The sequence below is a fragment of the Erigeron canadensis genome, chromosome 1 (assembly GCF_010389155.1).
Source record: "Erigeron canadensis isolate Cc75 chromosome 1, C_canadensis_v1, whole genome shotgun sequence".
In the NCBI taxonomy this organism is placed as follows: Eukaryota; Viridiplantae; Streptophyta; class Magnoliopsida; order Asterales; family Asteraceae; genus Erigeron; species Erigeron canadensis.
The window spans coordinates 43,399,825-43,423,547 of NC_057761.1; the positions used below are offsets into that span (position 1 = coordinate 43,399,825).

A 23,723-nucleotide genomic window follows, 5' to 3' on the forward strand; every position below is an offset into this window, starting at 1 on the left:
TACTAATTCGAATTAACGTTATAATTATTTGAATTTATGAAGGTCAACATGATAAGTCTGTTATTAATTACCGTCTTAAGCGAGTGAAATTAATCCTTTATCATTTTCTTTACTTCTCTGATCTCTCACACAATATTACCTATTCAAATTACTTAGCTCCTAACAACATTTCCTTTTTATTTTTCCTAAATTACTAAAAATATTTAAACTGGAAAGGCCAAATGAGAAATTTTAGATTGACGGACAACTCTTAAGCCATTGTATTTTTAACCCAAGTAATCAGTCTGGATCAATCTCGAGTAATCATCAAGCTAGTGGAATTACGAACCGATTGGAACCGATCTATTTTTGGCAAAAGTCATCTTTTAGGTTTATCGGGGGGAAAAGAAATTACGGTTAGGGAATTATTACTATTGTAACCTTGTGAAGTAAAATATGTTTTTGCTAGAATCATCATTATCACGATGTTTTTTAATCTAAAATGTCTAAGAATGACACTAGAATTATCATTCTGCAATGTTTATTTATCATAAACAAGTGAAATTAGGCTATGGGAAGTGATAAATTTACAACAATGATTAGTAATCTATAACAAATGTACATAAAGGTTTACAACTGCGTAAAACATATATTATTGTTTATGATAATAATTGTTGTGGATATATCATTCCCGTCTAAAAAGTTGCAAAAGCAAATCACATCACTTTCTCCATATATATATATATATAGGTTTTAGGTAAAATAAAACAAGTATTAATGTAAAACAAATAAAACAATAGGTCTTTCTACAGTGATAATCACCGTGCATCATAAAAATCATAGTACATCAATTGTTTCGTGAATCTTCGTGCATCAATTTAACCATGATCTAAGGGTCAAGATCTTGTCCTATTTATTTTACTTTAATACTTGTTTTACAATATCCAACCTATATATATATATATATTAATCTAGTTTATGTTGTAACACAAAACAGATGTGTGAAAATGTAACCATTTTGGATGAATTTTTGGTGAGTTTCCACGTGATTGACCTATTTGATTAGCGGTTGAGTTATTTGTTTTACATGATTGGCATGTTGTTGATCAAAATTAAAATCCGATTGAGTCTTTTTGTATGTGGGTTGAAATTGGTGTATGAAAGCGTTTGTTTTTATAGATAAAGGATATCTATGGGGACAACTAATAAAAACCAAAAAAGGACGACTAATTAGTTAGTCTAATTCATAAATAGTGGTGGATTTGTGACTAATTTGGTACAAAAGCGCATTGCTTAATGAAATACGTAAGCAAATATATAAATTTGGGGTTTTGCTAACTTACTAGTAGTTAAATGACATAAAAGTATGTAATTTATTTTATATCTCAATGCGTTATATATTATTGACAATTCCAAGTATTGAGTGTTTGTTTTCTTACATTAAATACTGAGCAGAAAAAACGAGTAATGGTATTTACAATTACTATTGTATTGATTAAGTTAATGCAATCGATTTTTTTGTTAAATTGAAAACAAATATTTGTAATTGATAAGTTAATTAAGTTTTTTTCCTATAAATTTATAAACAAATAGGATATAAGTTATGTTTGGTTGATATCTTTTTCTTTTATTAAAGTAACGTAACTACTTTAAATTAGTACGGAGTATATATCTATATAAAAATTTATACTTTATATATCAATAGTTCGTTCCCTTCTAAATTATATTGTAAAAATGCAACTAATTTATACACGTTAATGATAGTTTTTGGTATCGGCATTAGCAATACCCATGTACCAAGTTAATTTATACATCTTGAAGGATACCATAATCATGTACTCATCTTCTTATGTTTTTTCTGATTATTACATATAATAAAACTCAATTGAATGTTGAAGCTAATGTCAAAAACCTTAATTAATCGTGGCCCTAGTGAAAGCTAGTATAACCTAAATATCAAATTTAGGCAACACTCTTTTTAGTTATACATTAGTTTGATGTTTTAAAGTTAAGTAGAGTGTCATCCAATCTTTCTTGGATTTAATTCGAGAAGAGTCTTTATCGGGCCAAATCAATTGTCTTGCTCAGTCTTGCATTAGGTATTGTACCTTATACCTAAAAAACTTGTACCACGATTAATGAGATGGGGAATACATTGTGATAAAGAAGAGGAAATCCATGCCCCCCAATAATAAATAGATATACGAATTGTGGGTCGTGGTTTGTTTCTCTTCTCTTGTTATATATAATATCATCATCGGTTGGTCAAGAGAACATATGCCATTAAATTTCATGATTACTTTTGTCATCGGTTCCCATTTTCTGTTGTGTTCGATGTGACAAATATGTTGTCTCCTTCCAACTCCAATTATATTTTGAGCTGAGTTCATAATTTACAATTAGACCAAGTATTATTGTTATACTAGTTATTATCAAGAAATAGTCACTACCGTTAAGTAAAAATATATACTCGTACTATTTACATCTTATATCTCATAATCACTTATTACAAGAGTAAGTGTGACTCTTGCTTTCATTATAGTTATTATGCGTTCCTTCAGAAATAAATAGAAGACTTGTTGCACAGCAACACAAAGGGGATGTTAGTGTGTAAAATTGATTTTTAAATTAAAGTATGAAAATCATTTTTGTAGACTTCCATATGCGTACAATGAATATATTCGATATAAGAGGTATTTAATTAGTATCAGACATTTGGTTTGTTGATTGTAGAAAAAGAGATTTAATAAAGCAAATATCAATGACATTTTATGGAAAAAAATCATATATGATTAATAACTTATAGCATCTTTGTTTTTATCACCAAGAGGTAATCCTTTTCTGATCACAAAACCAGCAATTTGTTTGCTTGTGTTTTTGTTTTTTTTTCTTGCTTTAAGGCTTACAGAATACAGACCCTATACCCGAACAGCTATCTAATTATTAATCTAATGTACCGTATACAAAAACGGATTAGTGTATTACGGAAAATAACAAAAGTAGATAATTTGATATTTGTACGAACAATTTTAAAATATTTGATATTGAAAGAATTAATGTATTAATATCAGCACTACAACAAAAATATCATTTATTCACACTTACTTTAAAGAAGTGTGGAAAAATTTCTTAATTTGTTCACACTTAAAAATGTTTAAAAAGTATTCATATTTAAAAGTGTGAAAAAATTTGAAAAATCATAAATTTTTTACATTTATATATGTGAGGAAAAAAAATTCACACTTTCAAGTATGTAAAACTATATCAATTGTTCACACCTAAAAGTGTAAGGAATAATTTGTAACACCAAATTTTTTCACACAATGAAAGTGTGGAGAAATTAGGTGTTACAATTTCACTTTCACACTTTTAAGTGTGAATATATTTGACATTTGTTCACACTTTTAGGTGTGAATTTTTTCTTTCCACATATATAGGTGTGAAAAAATTATAATTTTTCAAAAATTTTCACACTTTTATGTGTGTATTTTTTAAATATTTTTAAGCATTAATAAATTAAGAAATTTCTTCACACTTCCTCTAGTAAGTGTGAATAAATGAAATTTTTTTTGTAGTGCAGATTTTTAGACGGAATTAATTAATCATCTATTTCATTAATTCTAAATAAAACTACACCTTAATTAGAGTAAGTCACGAAAATGAAGAGCTGATATACTGTATGTATATTCCCGGTTGCCCAAAGTCGAAGCTGGTGATAACTTTAAACCTATTTGGGAAATCGAAAACAGATCAAACTAACTTCTTGTTTAATAAAACACATTTAAACTGAATTTGCTAATTTGGATGAAGTAACATGCCGCAATCATATGCTTATTGACTTTGAAATATCTTCGAGCTAGACAAAAAGTTTGAACTTGTGTCATATATGTCACTTTCATATCCGATATGAAATCTAAGGTTGATACTTCTAAACTCATATACATGAACAAGTGTTAATAAATCTATCTTTACATACAAGTTTTATCATGATTAAACTTTGAAACTCTACATGTAGTCCATCTTCAACTTGTGGATGGAAATTTGTTAATAAAATGGATGTTGTAAATAAAACAAAGATTATTTAGTTGTAAGGCAACTTCTTTTTTGGTTCTTTTTATGTGTGTGAAAAGTAAAGGAGGGTGGTTATGGGTAGTAAAAGGAATCCTAGGTCATTGATTTATCATTACCACCATTCTATCACTTCATTCCATGATACACATCTCTTTTTCTCCTTGTTTTGGCTTTTTTAAGTTGGTCATAAAGGCTAACCATTAAGGATTTGACCAACACATCAAGCATGGACAACCAAACCACACCATTATAGGTTGTCATTTACCAATATAATAACTTGTAAAATGATGATTAAAACAGAATCAAATCTCTCTCTATACCTCTAGCTCTAACCATGGTTGTGATTGTATATTTGTTCTCAAAAAATGTTTGGAGTTAGATAAAATCTAACATGTGAAGAATATTGATCAAAAACACAAACTTGTGAAATTTGGTAAATTTGTCAAATTTATTCATTTAACTTAAAATTCTAAAAACACATCCAAAAGTTATCGTAATTTCAAAAAGAAATATGATATCAGAAACAAATTGAAAAGAAGGAAATCACAAGTGATGGTGGGATATTGATGAGCAAATGCTTCTTTATTTTCACTTTATTACCAATTTGAAAAAGAAAAAAAATATATAGTTAGTGGAGGAGAATTTTGTTGTTGCTATAGTTGTATGTGCTTTATGCTCCAAGGGAACCCATTAGAGAATTTCTTTTTGGGAAAAACGATGGTGAGATAATCCCACATCAAAAGGCATCCATCCATGGGTAAAAGATTACCTTTTCTTCAAAAGCCCGAAAAATGGATACTCAAATTGATTGCGATTTTTGTTACTTGTTTACTAGCATAATTTTGTAATTCAATATTTACTAATGATATATAACGTGTAAAAGTTATATATTCATTGTTAAGAATACCTAAACTATTGTCAATAAAATTTGTGTGATTAATTTAAAGTTAGCACACATAAGTGTTATCTATCTTTAATTTATATATATACGTGCATAGAAAAACAATTACATAAATCCATACATGTTTGCCGAGTGTTTATGACAAAGACTAAAACTAACAACACATAAGTTGATGGAAAATCATACGTATTACAAAGCCCACACCCTTGGATACATATCGTCTATCTAGTAACATGTTACAATATACAATTATTAGATTTAGGTAAAAAATATAAGAGTGATTTATACATCTTTAAGGTAGAGAAGAAACGAAATAGGTGATGAAATGGTCCAACACCATTTCAATTAAAGGCAAATTAAATTCTTTGTGTTGTGCATATGCTATTCCATCCACTATGGTAGAAAATGTAAGGCACCACCAATAAGTCCACTATTCACACAAAACACACACATTATTTCGTGTCTCAAAGCATAATGGTTTTTTTGTTTTTTTTTTCCTAGGAAATGTCATTTCGTTGTAGAGGAATCATGTCTAGCTATTTAGGTTGCCAAATATGGATTCTAAAGTTTCAATGCAAAAAAAACTTGGTTCTTAGATCATATCTCACGTAAGTATGTGATCAGATCAATGTATTGTGCTCAGAATTAAGATCGTTGCTCCCATCGCTTTTTCACCTTTTTTTTTACTATATTTTATAGGTATTTTTATTATTATTTTAATTCATTTATAACATATTTTTTCCCATCTTTTATAAACATCAAATTTAACAAATCTTACTAGAAAGATGATGAAAAATGGATGCATATAGCTAAGAAAAACATGATAACGATCAGAGGCAGTACTAGAAAAAAAATTCAGAGAGGACAAAATTAAAAAATCCGTGAAATATAAATATAAAAGGGGTCAAAATGTTAAAACCCTATAAGAAATTTTTTAAAATCGATTAAAAATTTAAAAATACATTACAAAATCTAAATTTTAAAGGGGACAATTGCCCCCTTTGCCCCCACGTGATACCGCCCATGAAAACGATGATTATTGCGCGCATTGATTTGTACCCAAAACAAAGGGTATAAAAGTAGGAGCTAAGACACAACAATACATGTTGTAAAAAACATAAGTTAATTTGTGGTTTTAAAAGACTAACAAGTTCTAAGTTCGATCAAGGGTCGGGTACCATGTGTGTGTAAAATATTTTGAAAATCCATTGAGTATTTGAGTTTATAGGTCAGTAAAAAAGATACACAATATACACAAACTATAAAATACAAGACGTTTAAAGCCTTCAATCCTAGTTGTAATCTTAAACATCGTGAATATAATCAACCATTCAAAAAAATTATAATAAAAAGAAAAAAGAAGGTTGTGTAAGTTTGGGCATATGAAGAATTCTAGCTTTGAAAGATAAAAGTCATATAACTTATTTGTCATCTAGGATTGGCTAGAAGATGCTAGGGAATTTGTGAAAGATAAAATCCTTTAATTAATCACATGATGTTATAGAATCTAGTAGTAGATGTTAGTTATATGTCCCTCAATCTTGACCTTTTTCACCAATATTGTCAATATAATCAATAACTCAACAGTAATAAACAATAATATTCACATAACTTACACAGTCGATATATGATAGCTAAACTGTTTTACCCTATATATGTACGGCATTACTACTACATTTAGCTTATACTAATATTGCTACTGTACATTTAGCTTTTAATTACTAAATATCACTACTACATTTAGCTTTTATTAAATATTCCTTAATGAGAATTTTAAGTAGATGGTCAATTACCAACAAAAAAATGGTATATTATTTTTCAAGATAAAAATGAAAATCAAACATTTTAAATTAATGAAATAAATATCTTCAGCAACGCAACAATTATACAGGTCTTGGGTTCAACAATGATATATATAGATCTAAAACTAAACTTAATCGTCTATGTACACATTGAAATTTTTTTGGTTTATCTACATCTTTGATTTCTATACATGACCTAATCAAATTTCTGTAGCAAATTAAACTGATTCACTAACGATTATGTTTACTTGATTGTGAAATTTGTTTTCCGCATCAAAACATCCAATCACCAATCACCATTATTGATATGGGCATTCCACCCGCACACATAATAGGTCTCGATTCATGCATCTTTCTCTATGTCGATGTATATGAAATTAATTAGTATTAGTTAATTTAACATTGATGTGATTATCGTTTCCCTTTAAATCAAACGATGACTTAATCTAGACTTTCGATCTATCTCCTAAAAAAACCTCCTTAAACACACAAATAATTAAATCCAGTAATTTAATTGTAAAGAAAAAACAAGCAATCCACATTGAGTATGGTGACTTCTAGTTCTCTTTTGTTTGACTATTAACAATTGTATGATATGAAATCCCATGTATTATAATACTTTTTGGATCAAAGTGAATATATTTTCTCCGAAATTTTAACTATTCAGCACATATCTGTTGAGATTTTATGACTAGTAACGTTGTTCTATATATGTTTTCTACCGATGTTAGCTATTTTATGTTTTTTATATAAATATTATTAATTGTTAATGACAAGTCAGTATAGACTATTGATATTCTAGATCTTTTGCCCTTAATTTGTTTGTATGAAAATCGTTTTAGTACATGTACGGGATCATGTGATACGATTTTTTTTCAATTTTATATATAATAAGTGAAACTTAGAACAAAATAAAAAACAATTTATAAACTATCAAGTATACTAGACAAAAATGATACCACTAAACCGTTGTTTCATATCTATTTGTCTGACTTTTAAGACATGAAATAAATTAATTATTATATGTAAATTCGTTTATGCATTTGTAGTTCATCGATAACAAACCTTCTTCACCATGAATTACTTATTCTATATAATATTTGAGTTATAATAACAATATCAACAATGATGATGATAGTAATAACAAGAAAAATAAGACTAATTTTAACAATAAGCAATATTTAATGGAGATTAGGATGGTAAGGAAAAAAAGCACAATATAAGGTATAATGTTTATAAGTAATAAAATTAATATAACAATTAAAATGATTTTTATCTGGTAATAAATTTATAACGTAACAATTTATTGATAATTATAAAGTGATCTCATTAATATGATTTGCAAGATATGTTAGATGTCAAGAATTGTATGTGATAGTCAATGCATTAAAAATTATATCTAATGAAATATTTATAGGTGATCATATATATTAGACATGATCCAATTTCTTCTCGTTTATGTTAACTTACGATCATTGACATATAAATACGACGATGGCAAGGAATGCTAAGCTATCATCAATCAACCTAGACCAACAAGCACATCACCCATAAACATTAAACAAGCATGTGATGTGTTTACAAAATCGTTTCGCATTAAATATAATGCTTTTTCCGTGCAGCACGTTTTCGACGAGACCTTTCAAAGTTTTGAGATTATGACACTAAAAATGTGACAACCGAAACACATGCAAATGTATAACCTATTATAGATGATATCATTGCTAAGGTATGTACTGATGGAGTCAGGACAACATGAATTGGAGCAAGGAATGACGTGGGCCAATTAATGGATATGTTTGAGAAGTAGTCCTTGTATAAGTGGGCTATATAATCCATTTTGGGCCAAATTACAAGATTTAAACAATCTCATGAAAAAAGTTTTTTTCTTTTTTCTTTTTCATTGTTCCATAAACTTTTTAAAACGTGATATTTAAAACTCAGAAGACTCAAAATTTCCAAAACCCATTTTGACCCAAAATTCTAATAGCCCAGACATAAATTTAACAGTCAGTCTTACTAAAAAGTTCATATCACCGTACGTGTTCGGTAATGAATGGTGTTGCTCATGAATTATTTTACTTTTCGGCTCGTTTAATTTATAGAGTCAAGGTTATTAAATGGTTGAACGAGATGAATTATTTTTTTAAAAGATCACAAATAATCTAACATATATATTAAAAAAGAAACCTTAATTTAGAAATAAAAAAATCTAGACCTTTGGATGAAATTCAATATTTAATTAAAATCCTTAGATCAAATTGCTTATGTCATTTGCCTTTTATAAATTTAATTTAATTTAATTCAATATATTTACTTAGATATAAAAAAAAAAAAACCGAATGTAACAATTATAAAAAAGGAGTAGAATCTTTTATTGTTTAGGTGCATATTTTATATATTTTTTTCTAATCATATTATTTATTTATTAAACAATTATTTTTAATTTTATTTTTGATTTCATATTTGTTTTTCTTCTAAATCTTCTTATAGATTAATACTATTAATAAAAATACGCTTTCTTGATTTATTAACAAATAATGATTGTTTCAAAAAACTATGTCGATCCATCTTATAACTTTTTTAATATTTGATTTTCTAATAAGTATTAGTAATTATATTTCCAGTTGCTTAATTTGTGTCAAGTAATTCTTACAAATAATTAATAACAAAGTAGTTTTGTATTGGATTATGGTTTAAATTAACCTTATGTTACGAAGTATAACTATACACTTGATGATATATGATTAAGGTTGAAAAACAGGGTTGTTATTGTTTAGAGCTAAGTGCGCCGAAATAGCTCATAGGAGATATTGTGACAAAAAGTCTTTATCGTGATATGAAAAATGTATGAATATTATACATCAACTACACATTAGCATAATAAAGATTACATATTTGCTTCCATATCACTATATACAATATCATGGCAGATCAACTTGTATTCGATAATGGCTGACATCGATGCCTTCAAGGAATCTTAGAATATTTGGGTTAAAATTGTCTTGGCTTCAATGAAGAAGATTACATGCTCGTGGATCATAGGCATAAAATCAGTTTCTACAAAACCACTACTATTTGCATATCTAACTATTTTATGGATATCGTGAATCCTTATAAGTTTTAAACTATACGTAGTTAACTACCTCCATGCATTTGACCAACTGTTTTAGCTTTCAATTCACTATATGTTATAATCTTTAAAAATATAATCATTTGTAATATTACATAAAACTAAAAAACACTTGTCAGGTGGATGAGAAATCGTTGTCAAACTTTAGTCTTTAAAATTATATTTATACTATGGTTGATTTATGAATAAACAACCAGTTTATTTCATTGTTCTTATTTTATTTATTAATTGTCATTTCTAAATAGTTTTTAAGTATTTATTATAGCATTTTGCTAGTTTTTTACACGTATAAATGTAATTTTTTATACGTTTTTCCGCGTTTCATGCGGGTTATAATCTAGTTAAATTATATAATGAAAACTATCGACTATATAATTATTAGAGGGTTGACAACCCACTTTTCATTTCCTTTTTCACCACTCACTTTTAACCAATCACAACATGTCACCTCAACTACACCACTCACTCATCACTCATTCAAATTTTGTTGGCATCCGACCACTCACTTCACCACTCATTTTACAATTTTCATTTTATTTAAACATTGAATTCTCATTAAATTAAAAATATTACATAATAAATAAAATTAAAACATACATAATACTTAAAAACCATTACGAAAACATTACATAATTAATAAAAACATAACTAACATAATAATTTTAACATACATAAATACTAACACTCGGAATAGTCCGAGTCCACAGTACTATCGTCGTCGTTATGATGAATGTAGCGGTATGTTTCAGGTGACCCGGCAACGTCGCTAGGTGGAGGAGATAAGTACTCCACCCCCGGGTCAGAGTAGTAAGGTACATCCTCACCATCACCGACACTGCCTTGCCAGAACACCCCGTGGTCAAGCATGGTGGTCAAAGTCGTAGAGGCGGTGGTAAGCTGAAAAATAACTTGATTAAACAAATCCATCTTCTCATGAAAATACACGAGATATTGACTTTCGTTGCGGTTAAGAACCCTATTGGGAGCCGCCAATCGGTCGATCTGGGCTTGGTAAGCCGCCTTGTTTTCAGACACGCTCTAAATGACGTTATTTACTCCAGTGCGGTGGTTGGAGACTTGGATCGCCATTTTAACATCACGAAGATTCATTGGACTGTTAGCCATGAAGAAAGTAGATTGTGGTAAAATGAGATTTGTATTTAGGAGAAAGTATTTAAAATTAGAGAGTTGTGTGTGTAAATATGTAGTATGTAGTATATATAGAAAAGGTGAAAAGGTAAAAAAAAAAAAACAAAACCCCCGGCTAAAACATTCAAAATCCAACCGTTGGGACACACAAATACATGCATCATTTGAGTGGTCAAGTGCGTGGTCACACCATGCAGTTTCATGCCACGACGCGTGGTCGTGTATTGGCGGCGGTGTTGAGTGGTGGTGTCATGCCCATAATCCATCCACCATCCATCCGTTGCCATCCCTTTGGTAACCTAAAATGAAATGTTGAATCGGTAGGAAAGGTTAAGGATAAAAAGAATATTAGTGGTCCAAAAACTTTGGACTTTATAGAGAGGCTAAATTTATATACATAAACAATATATATAAACAAACAGTCAAATAGTTAAGTACGTGTATATAACTTTAGCATTACTGAAAATAAATTCTTTTGCACATATCACTAGCTTAACCACCATTAATTTATATCACATCTGCACAATAACTTCTTGCATCATGTTTGACAAATTTATTGCCTAATCTATCTATATCTATGTATATATCTATAAACTTCTATAAAGTATATTGGTTTTTATCTTTGAAAATTAATCACTTTAAGCATTTTTTTTTCTTCCTAAAATACCCATAGCTATTTAAACATAAAACCATTTTATATCCTCCTTTCTCCGTTCTCTCTAATCATAACACTTTCATCGACCTTCTATCACCTCAACCGTCGCTCTCCTTCTCCACCGGCTCCCTCGATCTCCACCACTGTCCTTCATCCACCGCCGCCTCAACGCGCGTGTTATATGCTCGTTTTTCATAAACGATATTGATTTTCATTAAATCCAACAACGATATATTTAAACTTTCTATTTCTATTTCTATATATTTCTCCTAAAACTTCTCCATTCTCTACACACAATCTTTGCTCCTTAAATTTCATAGGACCGTTTGTTTGATTATTAAGTATATTCTATCTATTGTGTGATATATCAAAATTTTCAATCATTATGGTGTTATTATTTTTATTTTTGCATTTGATACTTTTATTAGACAAACATATGAGTATTGTTTCACAAATTTATCTATCTTGCATGCATTTTAAATATTTATTTATTTTTATGTTGGATTAATGAACTTTTTTGGCTACCTAGTGGACATAGTTGTCAAACTCGTACGAGTCACGAGTCGAGTCAAAATCAAGTGAAAACGAGGCGACTCGGTGGATGACTCCTTTTGCTCCAGAATAGTAGCATGACTCGTGTTTTGTTTTACGAGTCGGTACGAGTCATACTCCGAGTCACGAGTCGAGACACGAGTCACAAAAATATTTTTTTTTATTTTTAGTTTTTTTTTTAAATTTTTTTTTAACATAAATCATTTATATGCTTTTAAGTTTGATTTTATTTTAATAATGTTTATTATTTTTAACATAATATATCAATAAAGTACTATATTTCTACAATAAAAACCTATATATAATCGTAAAATTATATATTATCAAATATTATAACTCTTACGATTCGAGTCATGTTTCGATTCACGAGTTGAAAAATCAAATTTCGAGTCGAGTTAAAAATACCGAGTCGATAACTATGGTAGTGGATATCATCTCATTTCGTGTCTATTTTTGATCCCGCAATATCTCTACTGAACGTGGGTACGAAAACTTAATGATAACATTAAATATTTTCTTTCATATAACGTATGTAATTGGAAACAAACTATCTCCACATGCGAGATATATATTGACTTTTGTGGCATGAATTGAAATTTATGTACTTTATTTTATGATGTAATAAAGCCGTAAGAGAAATGTGTAACTATATTTAAACTAGAGTAAATTACAAAAAACGTCCTCGTGGTTTGATCAATTTATTGTTAACCATCACTCGTCGAAAGTTTTTTCGCTAACCATCTCTACAGTGCTAGAGATGTTATGAATACAATCCCGTCTCAAGCTAAAATGACAAAGTATGCCCCTCTAAATTAATTTTACTTTAGTTTAAGACTAAATAGTACTTTTATTACTTAATTATGAGTTTTAATATGGGGGGAAAAAAACTACGATCATTTCTCCTCAAGCTAAAATCACAATTATGCCCTTCTAAAAAACCTACCATCATTTTATTGCAAAACATTTCTCGTCGGAAGTTTTTTGTGGCATTTTGTTTACTTAGAAATCTATACATTGAAAAGTTTTAGATGAATGTTTGAATCGATTAAAGAACACTCTAAAAATAATCACATAAATACCCGGTAGAAATTGAAATGACTCGCTATCATTGAATAACTCAAATAGAAAAAACATTATATATTTTTTTTAACGCATAAAGTAAGGAGCTTCAGATAATCGGCTTTACTCATGAATACCGTACATTGATTTATATTTGGCTATTATTGACATTATAGAAATCAAAATTTTGATTTTGATTTTAACATTTTACAATACCACTCATAAATATGATGTAACATTCGTGATTTTTGACTTGTAAAGTAAAGTGACTAAACGAGATTATATGTAATTTGAATTCGCAATTTAGTGAAATTTAGCTAAATTGACCCGTTGACGTGGCGTGTGCTTGATTTAATTTATTCTTAATTGATTAAATGACTTAAATGCATTTGACGATCTTATGACGTGTATTATACTACACGAGAATTTATTACGGCACTAAGTCGATATATTACGTAACATGACGTTTAAATCAACTAGAAGTGTAATTGGGTGATCCATGGGTCGACCCATGACCCGTCGAGTTTTATAGATTCCGATAGAGTCACCGCTCGCTTTTGCTTTTGACAAGATGCCCTAGTCCTTTTGGACTAAAACCCGGAATTTAGGTATTTGAGATCCCCGAAGTTTCCAAACCACCCATTTGACCCACCCTCATTCAACCACCAATCCAACCCTTCCACTTTTCATCCATTCATTCACTCCTACATCTCTCTCTCACTAAATGCACCAACATCTCATCTCTCTATCTCTCTAAATTCTTGAGTTAATTTAATGATATCCCAACTAAATTTGAAATAAATTCATCATCTTTATCACCATTTGATCATCATATCCAAAGATCATAAGTCAAAATGCAAGAAATCATATTTAAAGCTTAAATTTTGGATTTAAGGCTTCTTGAAGGTTTTGGTAAGTTAAGTTGGCTCAATACTATCATTTCATGTTTATAAACTTATTTTTAATAATATACAAGCATTGTTGAGCCAAAAATCGAGTCAAAATATTAAATGGGTCGAATTAGGGTTTTTATGGGCAAAGTGGGTCAAAAACCGGGTTTTAGCTCATTAGACGTTATGAATCGAATTTATAGAGTGGGTTATGTCTAAAATTGTGTTTTTAAGCTAAAACAACCCATCTCTGGTCAGATTTCGGGTTAAAAACCCACGAAGCCCGAATTAGGGTTTTTATGAATAATATTTAGGTCAAATGAAATTAAATGCAAATTCTTGATCTTGAATCGAATTGTAAAAAGGGAGTTATGTTTGTTCTGGTTCACCTCGACTGTCAACACATAAAACATGCTTTAATTCCGTCCCAAGTCGATCCCTTAGCTTGAATTTGGAGTCTGTAGCAAGAAAGTCAAGTTTGACTTAAAAGTCAAACATTTGTTCTTCATGAATTTTGCCCAGAAAATATGCTCCCCTTTGAACCAGCGTATCTTACGCCCTACACACCGTAATCTACGCCCTAGATGCCCTGTTGGGCGTAACCTACGTCCATCTTGCCGTAGCTTACGGCTGTCCCCAAGTGCCATTTGGAGCTTACGCCCCAAACCCACTGTCTACGCCCCATTTACGCCTCCCAGACGGCAAAACATCGACTTATAGGGCACCGTACCTTACGCCTGTTGACTGTCTTCCCCGCCGTAGCCTACGCTACCACCACCGTATCTTACGGTGGTGTGTATCTCTTGAATTCCAGTTTTGTTGAATCTGCTTCTTGGACTCATGAATCTGTTTGGACTTTTACTTAAACCTTCTTGTAAATCTGTTACATGTCGAGTAGGAGTGCCAATCATACTTGGAGGTTGGAGTCGACTGAAATGTATTTTTGGAGGTTGACTTATGAGATGGTGATGTGAATATATAGATATACATAAATTAATGTGGTCTGATGAAGCATTCTTCTCGACCTCCCACGTGTATTATGCAAGTCTATTAGTGTGTACAAGTTGTGATGTCAAAACCAAGTTTTTATTTAATAAATATAAATGTGAAAGCAATCAGATTTATAAACAAATATATATAAATAACATATAGATATATATAAATAATAATGACTATGTATTGTTTTCAGGGAGTATGTGAATAAATATACACACTTATATTAACACGTGTATTATATAAATGTAATGATAGGTCGTTGACTTTGAAGGTTCGTGACATAGTAACTCGACGAGTACTTACAACTTAATTATAACTTGACGATATAAGGCAAGGTGAGTTTCGTAACCCTTACGTTTACATTATTTGGGGTGAAAAGTGTACTTGGTCGTTTAAACGTTTGTCGGTTGATGTACTTTGTTATGATATGAAACGAGACGTTAGCTATCCACTTGTTTATGTGTGATACGTGTTAATGGACGTTTATGTGTGATGAAGGTCGTTATTGTATATTATGTAAGACGTTATATAATATATATATATATATATATGGACGTGGACGTGGACGGTGGATTGACGAATCCACACCCGGTATAGTCATTACCGTGGATACGGGTTGTTTAACCTAGATATGGACGATTATTGGACTATGACATGGACTTGTGTTGACTTGTGATAATGTGGGACCCTTTTAGGGTATTACTTGGACGTGAATAGGTATTCTAATCCTTGTATATCGTTAATGGTCGTTATCCCGACACACTTGATTTTTATTAATTAAACCTACGAACTCACCAACGTATGTTGACCCGTTTTAGTACACTTTTCAGGTGAACAGGTGAATCAAAGACGTGTTGGATGATGATTGATTGTTTGCATGCTAGTATTGGACTTGGACTTTATCATGGATCCGTGATTTATAGTTCCCGCTTATGGGTTATGCTTAGGATCATAGGCCATCTTTTGTGCTATCTTTTGTAAACGTTTGATGGTCATGCTCCTTATGCATTTTTGTATGATCTCGGGATTGTAATTGAATGATTGTATGGATTTCCAATCCTATTAAATGCATCTAGACTTGCTCTACTTAATTTCCATGTCGTGTTGTGCTTAGTACGTAACCCTCATGATTCCGCTTTGTTGGGGTGTTACATATGACACATAATCCTCGTTGAAAATAATACTCGTATAAAATAATACATCAATTCATTCTTACACTAGTATTCATTAATTGTCACCCATTTAACGTGACCAGATGAAAGTTCAAACGTCCATTTAATATAACGAGAGTTGGTGTCCGTGCTTTAGAGCGGTTTAACATTGATTATAATACAAAACAGTGGAAGAGGAAATGATAGACTGTGTGTTAAATCTTGGTAGGGTGTTTTTCTGATTATGTTTAGAGATATAAAATTAGAGGTAATGTGTGAATTAGGTGCAATATAGAGATATTAAAAAGATTGCTGAAGGAGTTCTATATTGTTTTATAAAGGATTATATATATACGAGAGCAAGTACCCGCGCGTTGCGGAGGTGAGATGATGGGGGTGATAGGTCATAGAGCGTGATAGCCAAATGCCTTAGCCGTACGGGCTCCGCCCTCGGATTTAAAAATTCGTCGAATGACATCTCTAATGAAAGAGCATGAAATTTTAAGAACACCCATATAATTTTTATAATTTATCGATGTACGATTTTTGAGATAAAATATTTTGAATGAATTGGATGAATAAATGATTTATGGAGGAGAGAGAAAACAAATGATTGGTTGAGATTTGAGGAGAGAGAAAGGGTGTTAGGTAAATATAGAACTGAAATATGGGCATTTTGGGAAAGTAAATGTTGAAACTTAAAATGTAAACAGGGGAGATCTGCTTTATAATATACGAAAGCAAGTACCCGCGCGTTGCGGCGATAAAATGATGAGGGTGATAGGTCATAAAAGGTTATATGTCATAGAGTGTCATAGTTAAATGCCTTAGTCGTATGTGCTCCACACTCGGATTTAAAAATTCATCGAAAGTATATTGAATGACATCTCTAATGAAAGAGCATGAAATTTTAAGAACACCCATATAATTTTTATAATTTATCGATGTACGGTTTTTGAGATAAAAGATTTTGAAAGAATTGGATGAATAAAATGATTTATGAAGGAGAGAGAAAGTTGTATGCATTGATGTATGGTACATTATGCGTTAATATGTGTATATTGTTGAATTGAATGTTGAAAGTTGAAAAGTGAATTTGCTTTATAATATAATATAGATATAGATATAATATATATATATACTAGATATTTTACCCCGCGCGATGCGCGGCTAGTTAAAAAGGTTATTTTATGCATTAATAAATAACTATTCTATAGGTTTATTATGTTGAAATTGATTATGTTGTAGTTAATGGTTAATTCCTGGATTACTTTGGTCATCTTTTATCTTTTCGGACATGTCAATATCACATTCACTAAACTTACTATAGTGATTACATACCAACATTTAACCTAAGATATTTTGATATCATCAACAAATCAAACGTAAATCAATAATGTAGCATGATATCTATATATTCATCAAACGAAATAATGGAGAAAAAACTAAACATGACAAAAATTTAGTCATATAAAATACACATAAATACAATACGAATAAGTAAAAAACTAATAAGATAAATAAAAGAAAATCATTATAGTTTTTGTTTTCAGTTTTGCTGAAAAAATGGAAAAAACCTTATGTAGTGACGGGAAAAAATAATCCTAAACACAATTAGGAAATAAAGTATTTTATCTCCAACAATCAAGAAATTCATTCGTAAAACTCAAAATAACTACTATTATCATTATAAAATAGACATTTTTTTGTGGCTAGAATAACCAATTTTGGTTAAGGTTTCGGCCAAGAGAACGAAGGAGAAACAACAAAATTGTTTGGTTGTGTATGACCTAATAATATTTTTAAATAAATTTTAAAATTTGATATAGTCTTCAAAGTTGTATATATTTTAATAAATAATATCATTTATGTCAAATATCATTGCCAAATTAATAGATGTATTGGACGTCTTCTTATATCTTAATATGGGTTTTGAGTTTTTTTTTTAATTTTGTGTATATAGTTTTGATTTAATATTTTATGTTATATTTAATAAAATAAATTACATTGGTTTGAGAATAAATAGAGGTTATAAGATAAATATTGTAAAAAAAGTATGGAGATGCCACGTAGGATACAATCCTATGTTGCAATGTTTAAAGCTAGCTTTAGGTTGAAAGAGGGGTTTAAAAGGCTAGGATTTTTACTGTTTTAATATATATATATATATATATATATATATATATATATATTATATAGATTGGTATACGGCAGAAGAATAACTTTATAAACTAAAAACCAATTGATAAATACTTCATGATTATGATAAATTAACAACGAAGAAAACTGTGAAAAATAATATATGTATAGATAAATTATTAAGAATAACTTTATAAATTAAAAACTAATTGAAAAATACTTCATGATTATGATAAATTAATAACGAAGAAAACTGTGAAACATAATATATGTATAGATAGATTATTATAAAGGGCTATGTAATTTGAGGTGTACGTGTTGAACGTAATATATATAGTTTGATTATGAAGTGTATATAGTAAATAGAAAATGTAAAAAAAAAAAAAAAAAAGGTAATAAAATATCATGGATTATGAGTCATGAATTATGAAGTGTTTATAGTTAAATTAAAAAAGTTAAAAAATGTCATGCAATTTTAGTCGTGATTTTTTATATATGTTTGATTTATATAAATATAAATTATATATATATATATGCTTTTTCTATATGCCATATTTAAAATATATGTATAATTATATTATATTATTTAATGAATATCTATTAGTGTGAAAAAAATATGCAGGTGTCACGTAGGATAAATCTTATGTGGCACGTTTAGAAATAATTTTAATTTGAGATGAATGACTTTAAAAAGTCAGGATAACTATTGTTTTATTATGTATGTATATATATATATATATATAGATAGATATAGATATTTAATAAAATTAATTGATTTTTAACTAGCGGTCGTTAACTACTTTCAAAGCAACATGTATTTTTGAAATAAATGAAAAAGAAAGAATTATTTACCTCAAAAAAAAAAAAAAAAAAAAGTCACAAATGGGCTGAATAAGAAAAAAAAAAAAAGTTGGCCAGTTTAATAACCCAAATCCATCGACCCATTCACGGCCCAAAAATAAATAAGAGTAGTAGTAGCTTTTTTCAACAAAAATCAAGTAACTGTAACGGAGGGTCCAAAATACAACATATCTTCACTTGCCGAAATTCTCGCTGTATTTCCGATCAGGTATCATATAGTATAATATATAAAATTATGTATTTGATTAATGTTTTTAAATTTTTTTTTTTCTTTTAAGTAGTGTGTGCGTATTATGTGAAAACTGATAAGGTATTGATTTAATGATTTATAAAGCCTAGGGTTTGAATATTTGAGCTATTGATATTAATTTTTTCTTCGATTAATTGAATTGATTGATTTCTGATTAGTGTGTGTGTGTGTGTGTATGCATATATCATAGATGTGTTGTAGATTAAAATTGTGTTTGATGATCGCTGTTAATATTGAAACTAGATGTGAACTCCCGGGTTAAAATGCAGCGTAACTTCTTTTTTAGTCGGCGGTCTAGATCGCAGAGAATTAGAGATAATGAAAATGTGTGTGTGTGTGGTGAAAGTGAAAATGTGAAATTTGGGTGATTAAAAATGAAAGGCGAGAATAAAAAACGTTGAATCACGGAGTATTAGTTTAGGGGATGTTTTGCTTATTTATGTGCTTTAAAAAAAGGTGCTTACTTTTCCACTAAAGTAAGCAAATAAGCAGTTTATGATTAAGCGTTTGTTATTGCTTATCTGTTTAAAAAGCTACAATTGCATATGTGATCATAGAACCTGTAGCCAAAGGTGATCAGTTAAACAATAAATAGATAAGCAGAAAAATAAGCAATGTCAAACACTTGAAAAATGGATGGTGGAACTTGTTTGAGAAAATGAAGGGTGGAGATTAGTTTGGGCAAAACATATCAGATATAGTCAAACGTTAAAAAATGACGAGCCTTGTAACTAATAGATAGTATATAGATGTATATGATTTCATCTTATATCAGTATGCAGACGTTTGGATCTAATACAGTTTTGCTACTATTTGCTGCCTTGTGAGAATCTCACTGTATAACATCTTACAATCTGTATATTTGTATTACTTGGAATTCATTTCATATCAAATGGCTTCATGTCATATTTCTCTCTATGATGTCCATTTCAGTTGCTGAAACTTTGTCCTTTTGTGTTTTGGAAGAATTGTTGTTTAATGTCTAGTTGTATCATTTGCTAAATGAGATTTTGAGAATGTTGTGCTGCCGGTGTGTTTTTTAAGATGCCATTTTTTTATTTCACTTTAAAACATATAGTTTCTGGTTTTAGGACACTTATTGGCCATTGTACACAAGTTTTAGTTAGTGCATGTACTTGTGTTTATGCTCATGACATCATATTATTGCTCATATGATGTTATGTGAATTCGCATGTTTTTTTTGTTTTATGTTGGAGGTTTGTGGAACCATAAAGATAGATACTTTTTCTGTGAAATGTGGTGCTATCTCTGATCTATGTAGATTGTTTAACACTGCATCGACTTCCAAAGATGGCATTTTTATGATACGTTCCACATTTGTGTATATCTTTTTTTGTAGTCAAGAGCATAGAGATGTCTTTCATTATGGAGTTTGCTGAGAATTTAATCTTGAGAATGATGGAGGATCCGGCTGAAAGGGATCGTAAATTCAGAGAGCATACATATCATATGAAGGAACGTTGTGCAAAAACAAAGGAGATGTGGAGTTACCCAATTCGTCCTTATGGTTTCTGGACATTTGACCGCCACAATGCTCAGATTTTCTGGGATGCTCAGATTAGCCAAGTTGAAGGTCGTAGGGATCCTTATGATGATCTTCTTCAGGAACACCACACCAACTCATCCTCTTCCTCCAAATAAATCGTAAGTTTCTTTTCCACATGCTATTTAATGAAACTGTTAGCTGTAACGTTATGTGTTTTGTGCTACACTGAATCTGTAATGGTTTGTTGCTTAAATCTTCGACTTTAGACTTCCACGTGTACTTTTCTAACTTTTCGATTTGTCAGTTATGTCATACTTGAATACTCTAATTGTATGAAACATGAAGATGTAAATATGATCTAGATGTGTAGATGGAAATGGGGTGTGTTTTTCATGAAATGACTTCTCTAGTCTATCTTAACTAATAGTTTTTTTAAAATGGAGTAGATCCTCTTCTAAGTTTGCATAAGATTACTTTAATCTATTATGTGGAGAAAGTGCGATTCAGCTGAGGTGAGACGAGAGGCGACTTTGAGAACGCCTCTTATACATGGAGGTGAGGCATTTACAGAAAGCGAGTATGAGGCGTCGCCTCAGGGCGCTTTTCATGGAGGTGAGAACTGAGGAGGTGATGCCTTTAGTTGTTTTACATATTGGTTTCGTTTTGTGAGCCTAAATCAGGTTTATATATTTATAAGCCCACATCACCTTTTAATAGCTCATTCATTTTCTATCACTAAAAAGCCCAAACCTTTTCACCCCAAAATCAACACCCACCCTCAGCCGCTTTCCCTAACAAAAAAGAAAGAACTGTTGGTTTTTTTTCCTGTTTCTTTTCTGATTTCCTCCATGGTTGTCAATCTTTTCTTCTCTCTTCTACATGGCTGATTTCCTCCATCAGTCCATCTACGCTTCTGTTTTTTCAAAACATCTCAGCTTCGGTTTTTGGTATTGAATTGTTAGATGTTAAGTAGTAATGTGTTTGCATAAAAGGGCGTCTCTTATATGTGAGGCGGTCGCCTCCACCTAGTCTACAGGGACCTTGTTGCCTCCAGGCACATCATACATATTTAAACAAGAGAGAAATTGTTATTCGGTATCACTAGAAAATAGACAGTGTGGCCTTTACTCTAGATACAGGCGTATAGAATATTGGGAGAAAATTTAGGACTCAGGGATGGCTTTAAGAGAAGGAAAGAGAGGGACCGGACCACATTAGGAACAGCTTAGTGGGACTAAGTCTGTTGCAAGTTGAGATGCCACTGTTTAAAGCTAACTTACTTGAATTACATGTTTCTTGTTGATGTTGATTGCAAGCTGCAACATTATTTATCCTATATTAATATATTGTCATGATTTTTCAGATGGTATTTTGAACACATTATCTTTTCGATAGTGTTAACTGTTGTCTGTCATCATATCTCTTCATTTCAAACAGTTGGATAATGTAACATTTTTATCATGGTATGTATCAGTTAAACCTCAAAAATTTGTGGGTGGCGTGCTTGGATGTTTGTGGAGTCATATAAATCTGCAAATGGGTGGGTTACAACAAACAGTTTATGAAATTTTATCTGTGGTCTAGGGACAAACTAAATTCTGTTTGGGTGTTTTAAGCTATTTAAATCAAACAGGCTGAAAATCTTAGGTTGTTTTAAATGCTTTTAACATGTTAAGTCACTCGGGTAGAAAAAGTGTTAGTATATTAATATTATCATACTACTGTATTGATGCTAAATGCTTACAATTAAGATGGCCCAGCCCATTTCTATTAAAAGTATATGTTTGAGTGTTTGACCCATTACCAACCTACCTGACCTACCCATTGCTACTTCTAGTTTGAGGTTTTGAGTTCAGTATTGACTTTTCAACCAGTCTTATAACAGAATCTCTTGCCATTGTCCTGGATCAAAGTTCTATCCTAATAGTTTCAAACTGAAAACAAGATTCTAATAGACCCATAGTTATATATATATGGTTGATTGTCAATTGTCTAAAAGCTCTCGTAAACACTTAAATATGTATGAAAATCAATATTTTGCAAATGATTGCCGCAAGTAGGCTGTTTACATCATTAAATATCATTATAATGGAAACTAACTCCTTGAATTGCGTCTAAACGTGTTTTACACAGGGCGGCTTTGCTGTATTTGGCTACAACTAGAGTTGAAGCAGCATCTGTTATTGAAACTTTAGGAGTGTGAAGCCTTGATGTGAAGGTTGTTTCTTATGGAATTTAAACGAACACTTTTGTTAAATACACCTCTCTTTGTTGTTTCTCAGTTGTATCAAAGACCATTTTGAGCTAAGTCGAACTCTGTAAATGTGATGTCATTGTGTGTCGTATTAAATAAAGAAAGTATTCTGTATCAAGTGATTCTGGAAGAAAAATCATCTGTATCATCTCAACCGTTCTTAGAACTGATGAAAAATAACTCTTCTCATCAGTTTGAACTGAGTTCTTACCTCAGCATTCCAAAGGACACTATCTCTGCATCACTGTAGTATTGAAATGTGAAACCTTCAAAATCTTGATATTTAAGAGACTTGTATTGGGGTAATGCTTTGTATTGATGTTTGTGTTGACGCCAAAAGTTGGACTATGATGCATGATGCACATACACCATAC

The 23,723-nt window shown here is 30.4% G+C and overlaps 1 protein-coding gene and 1 long non-coding RNA gene across 3 annotated transcripts; both read left to right on the forward strand.

Moving 5' to 3' along the window:
• The first annotated feature begins 13,967 nt into the window (after positions 1-13,967).
• Positions 13,968-16,059, forward strand: LOC122586556. Its single transcript, XR_006322087.1, has 3 exons — positions 13,968-14,213; positions 15,443-15,522; positions 16,018-16,059. It is a non-coding gene; the product is annotated as an uncharacterized LOC122586556 (long non-coding RNA).
• A 3,387-nt stretch (positions 16,060-19,446) lies between these two features.
• On the forward strand, positions 19,447-23,467 carry LOC122605026. Of its 2 annotated transcripts, none has more exons than XM_043777905.1 (3): positions 19,447-19,546; positions 20,949-21,253; positions 22,459-22,547. In XM_043777905.1, the coding sequence occupies exon 2, from the start codon at positions 20,963-20,965 to the stop codon at positions 21,248-21,250; it is 288 nt and encodes a 95-aa protein (XP_043633840.1). In that variant the 5' UTR covers positions 19,447-19,546; positions 20,949-20,962; the 3' UTR covers positions 21,251-21,253; positions 22,459-22,547. The 2 variants fall into 2 exon arrangements, with proteins under 2 accessions (XP_043633840.1, XP_043633832.1); XM_043777897.1 differs by lacking the exon at positions 22,459-22,547 and adding an exon at positions 23,229-23,467 and having other exon boundaries at positions 19,448-19,546.
• Positions 23,468-23,723: the final 256 nt, after the last annotated feature.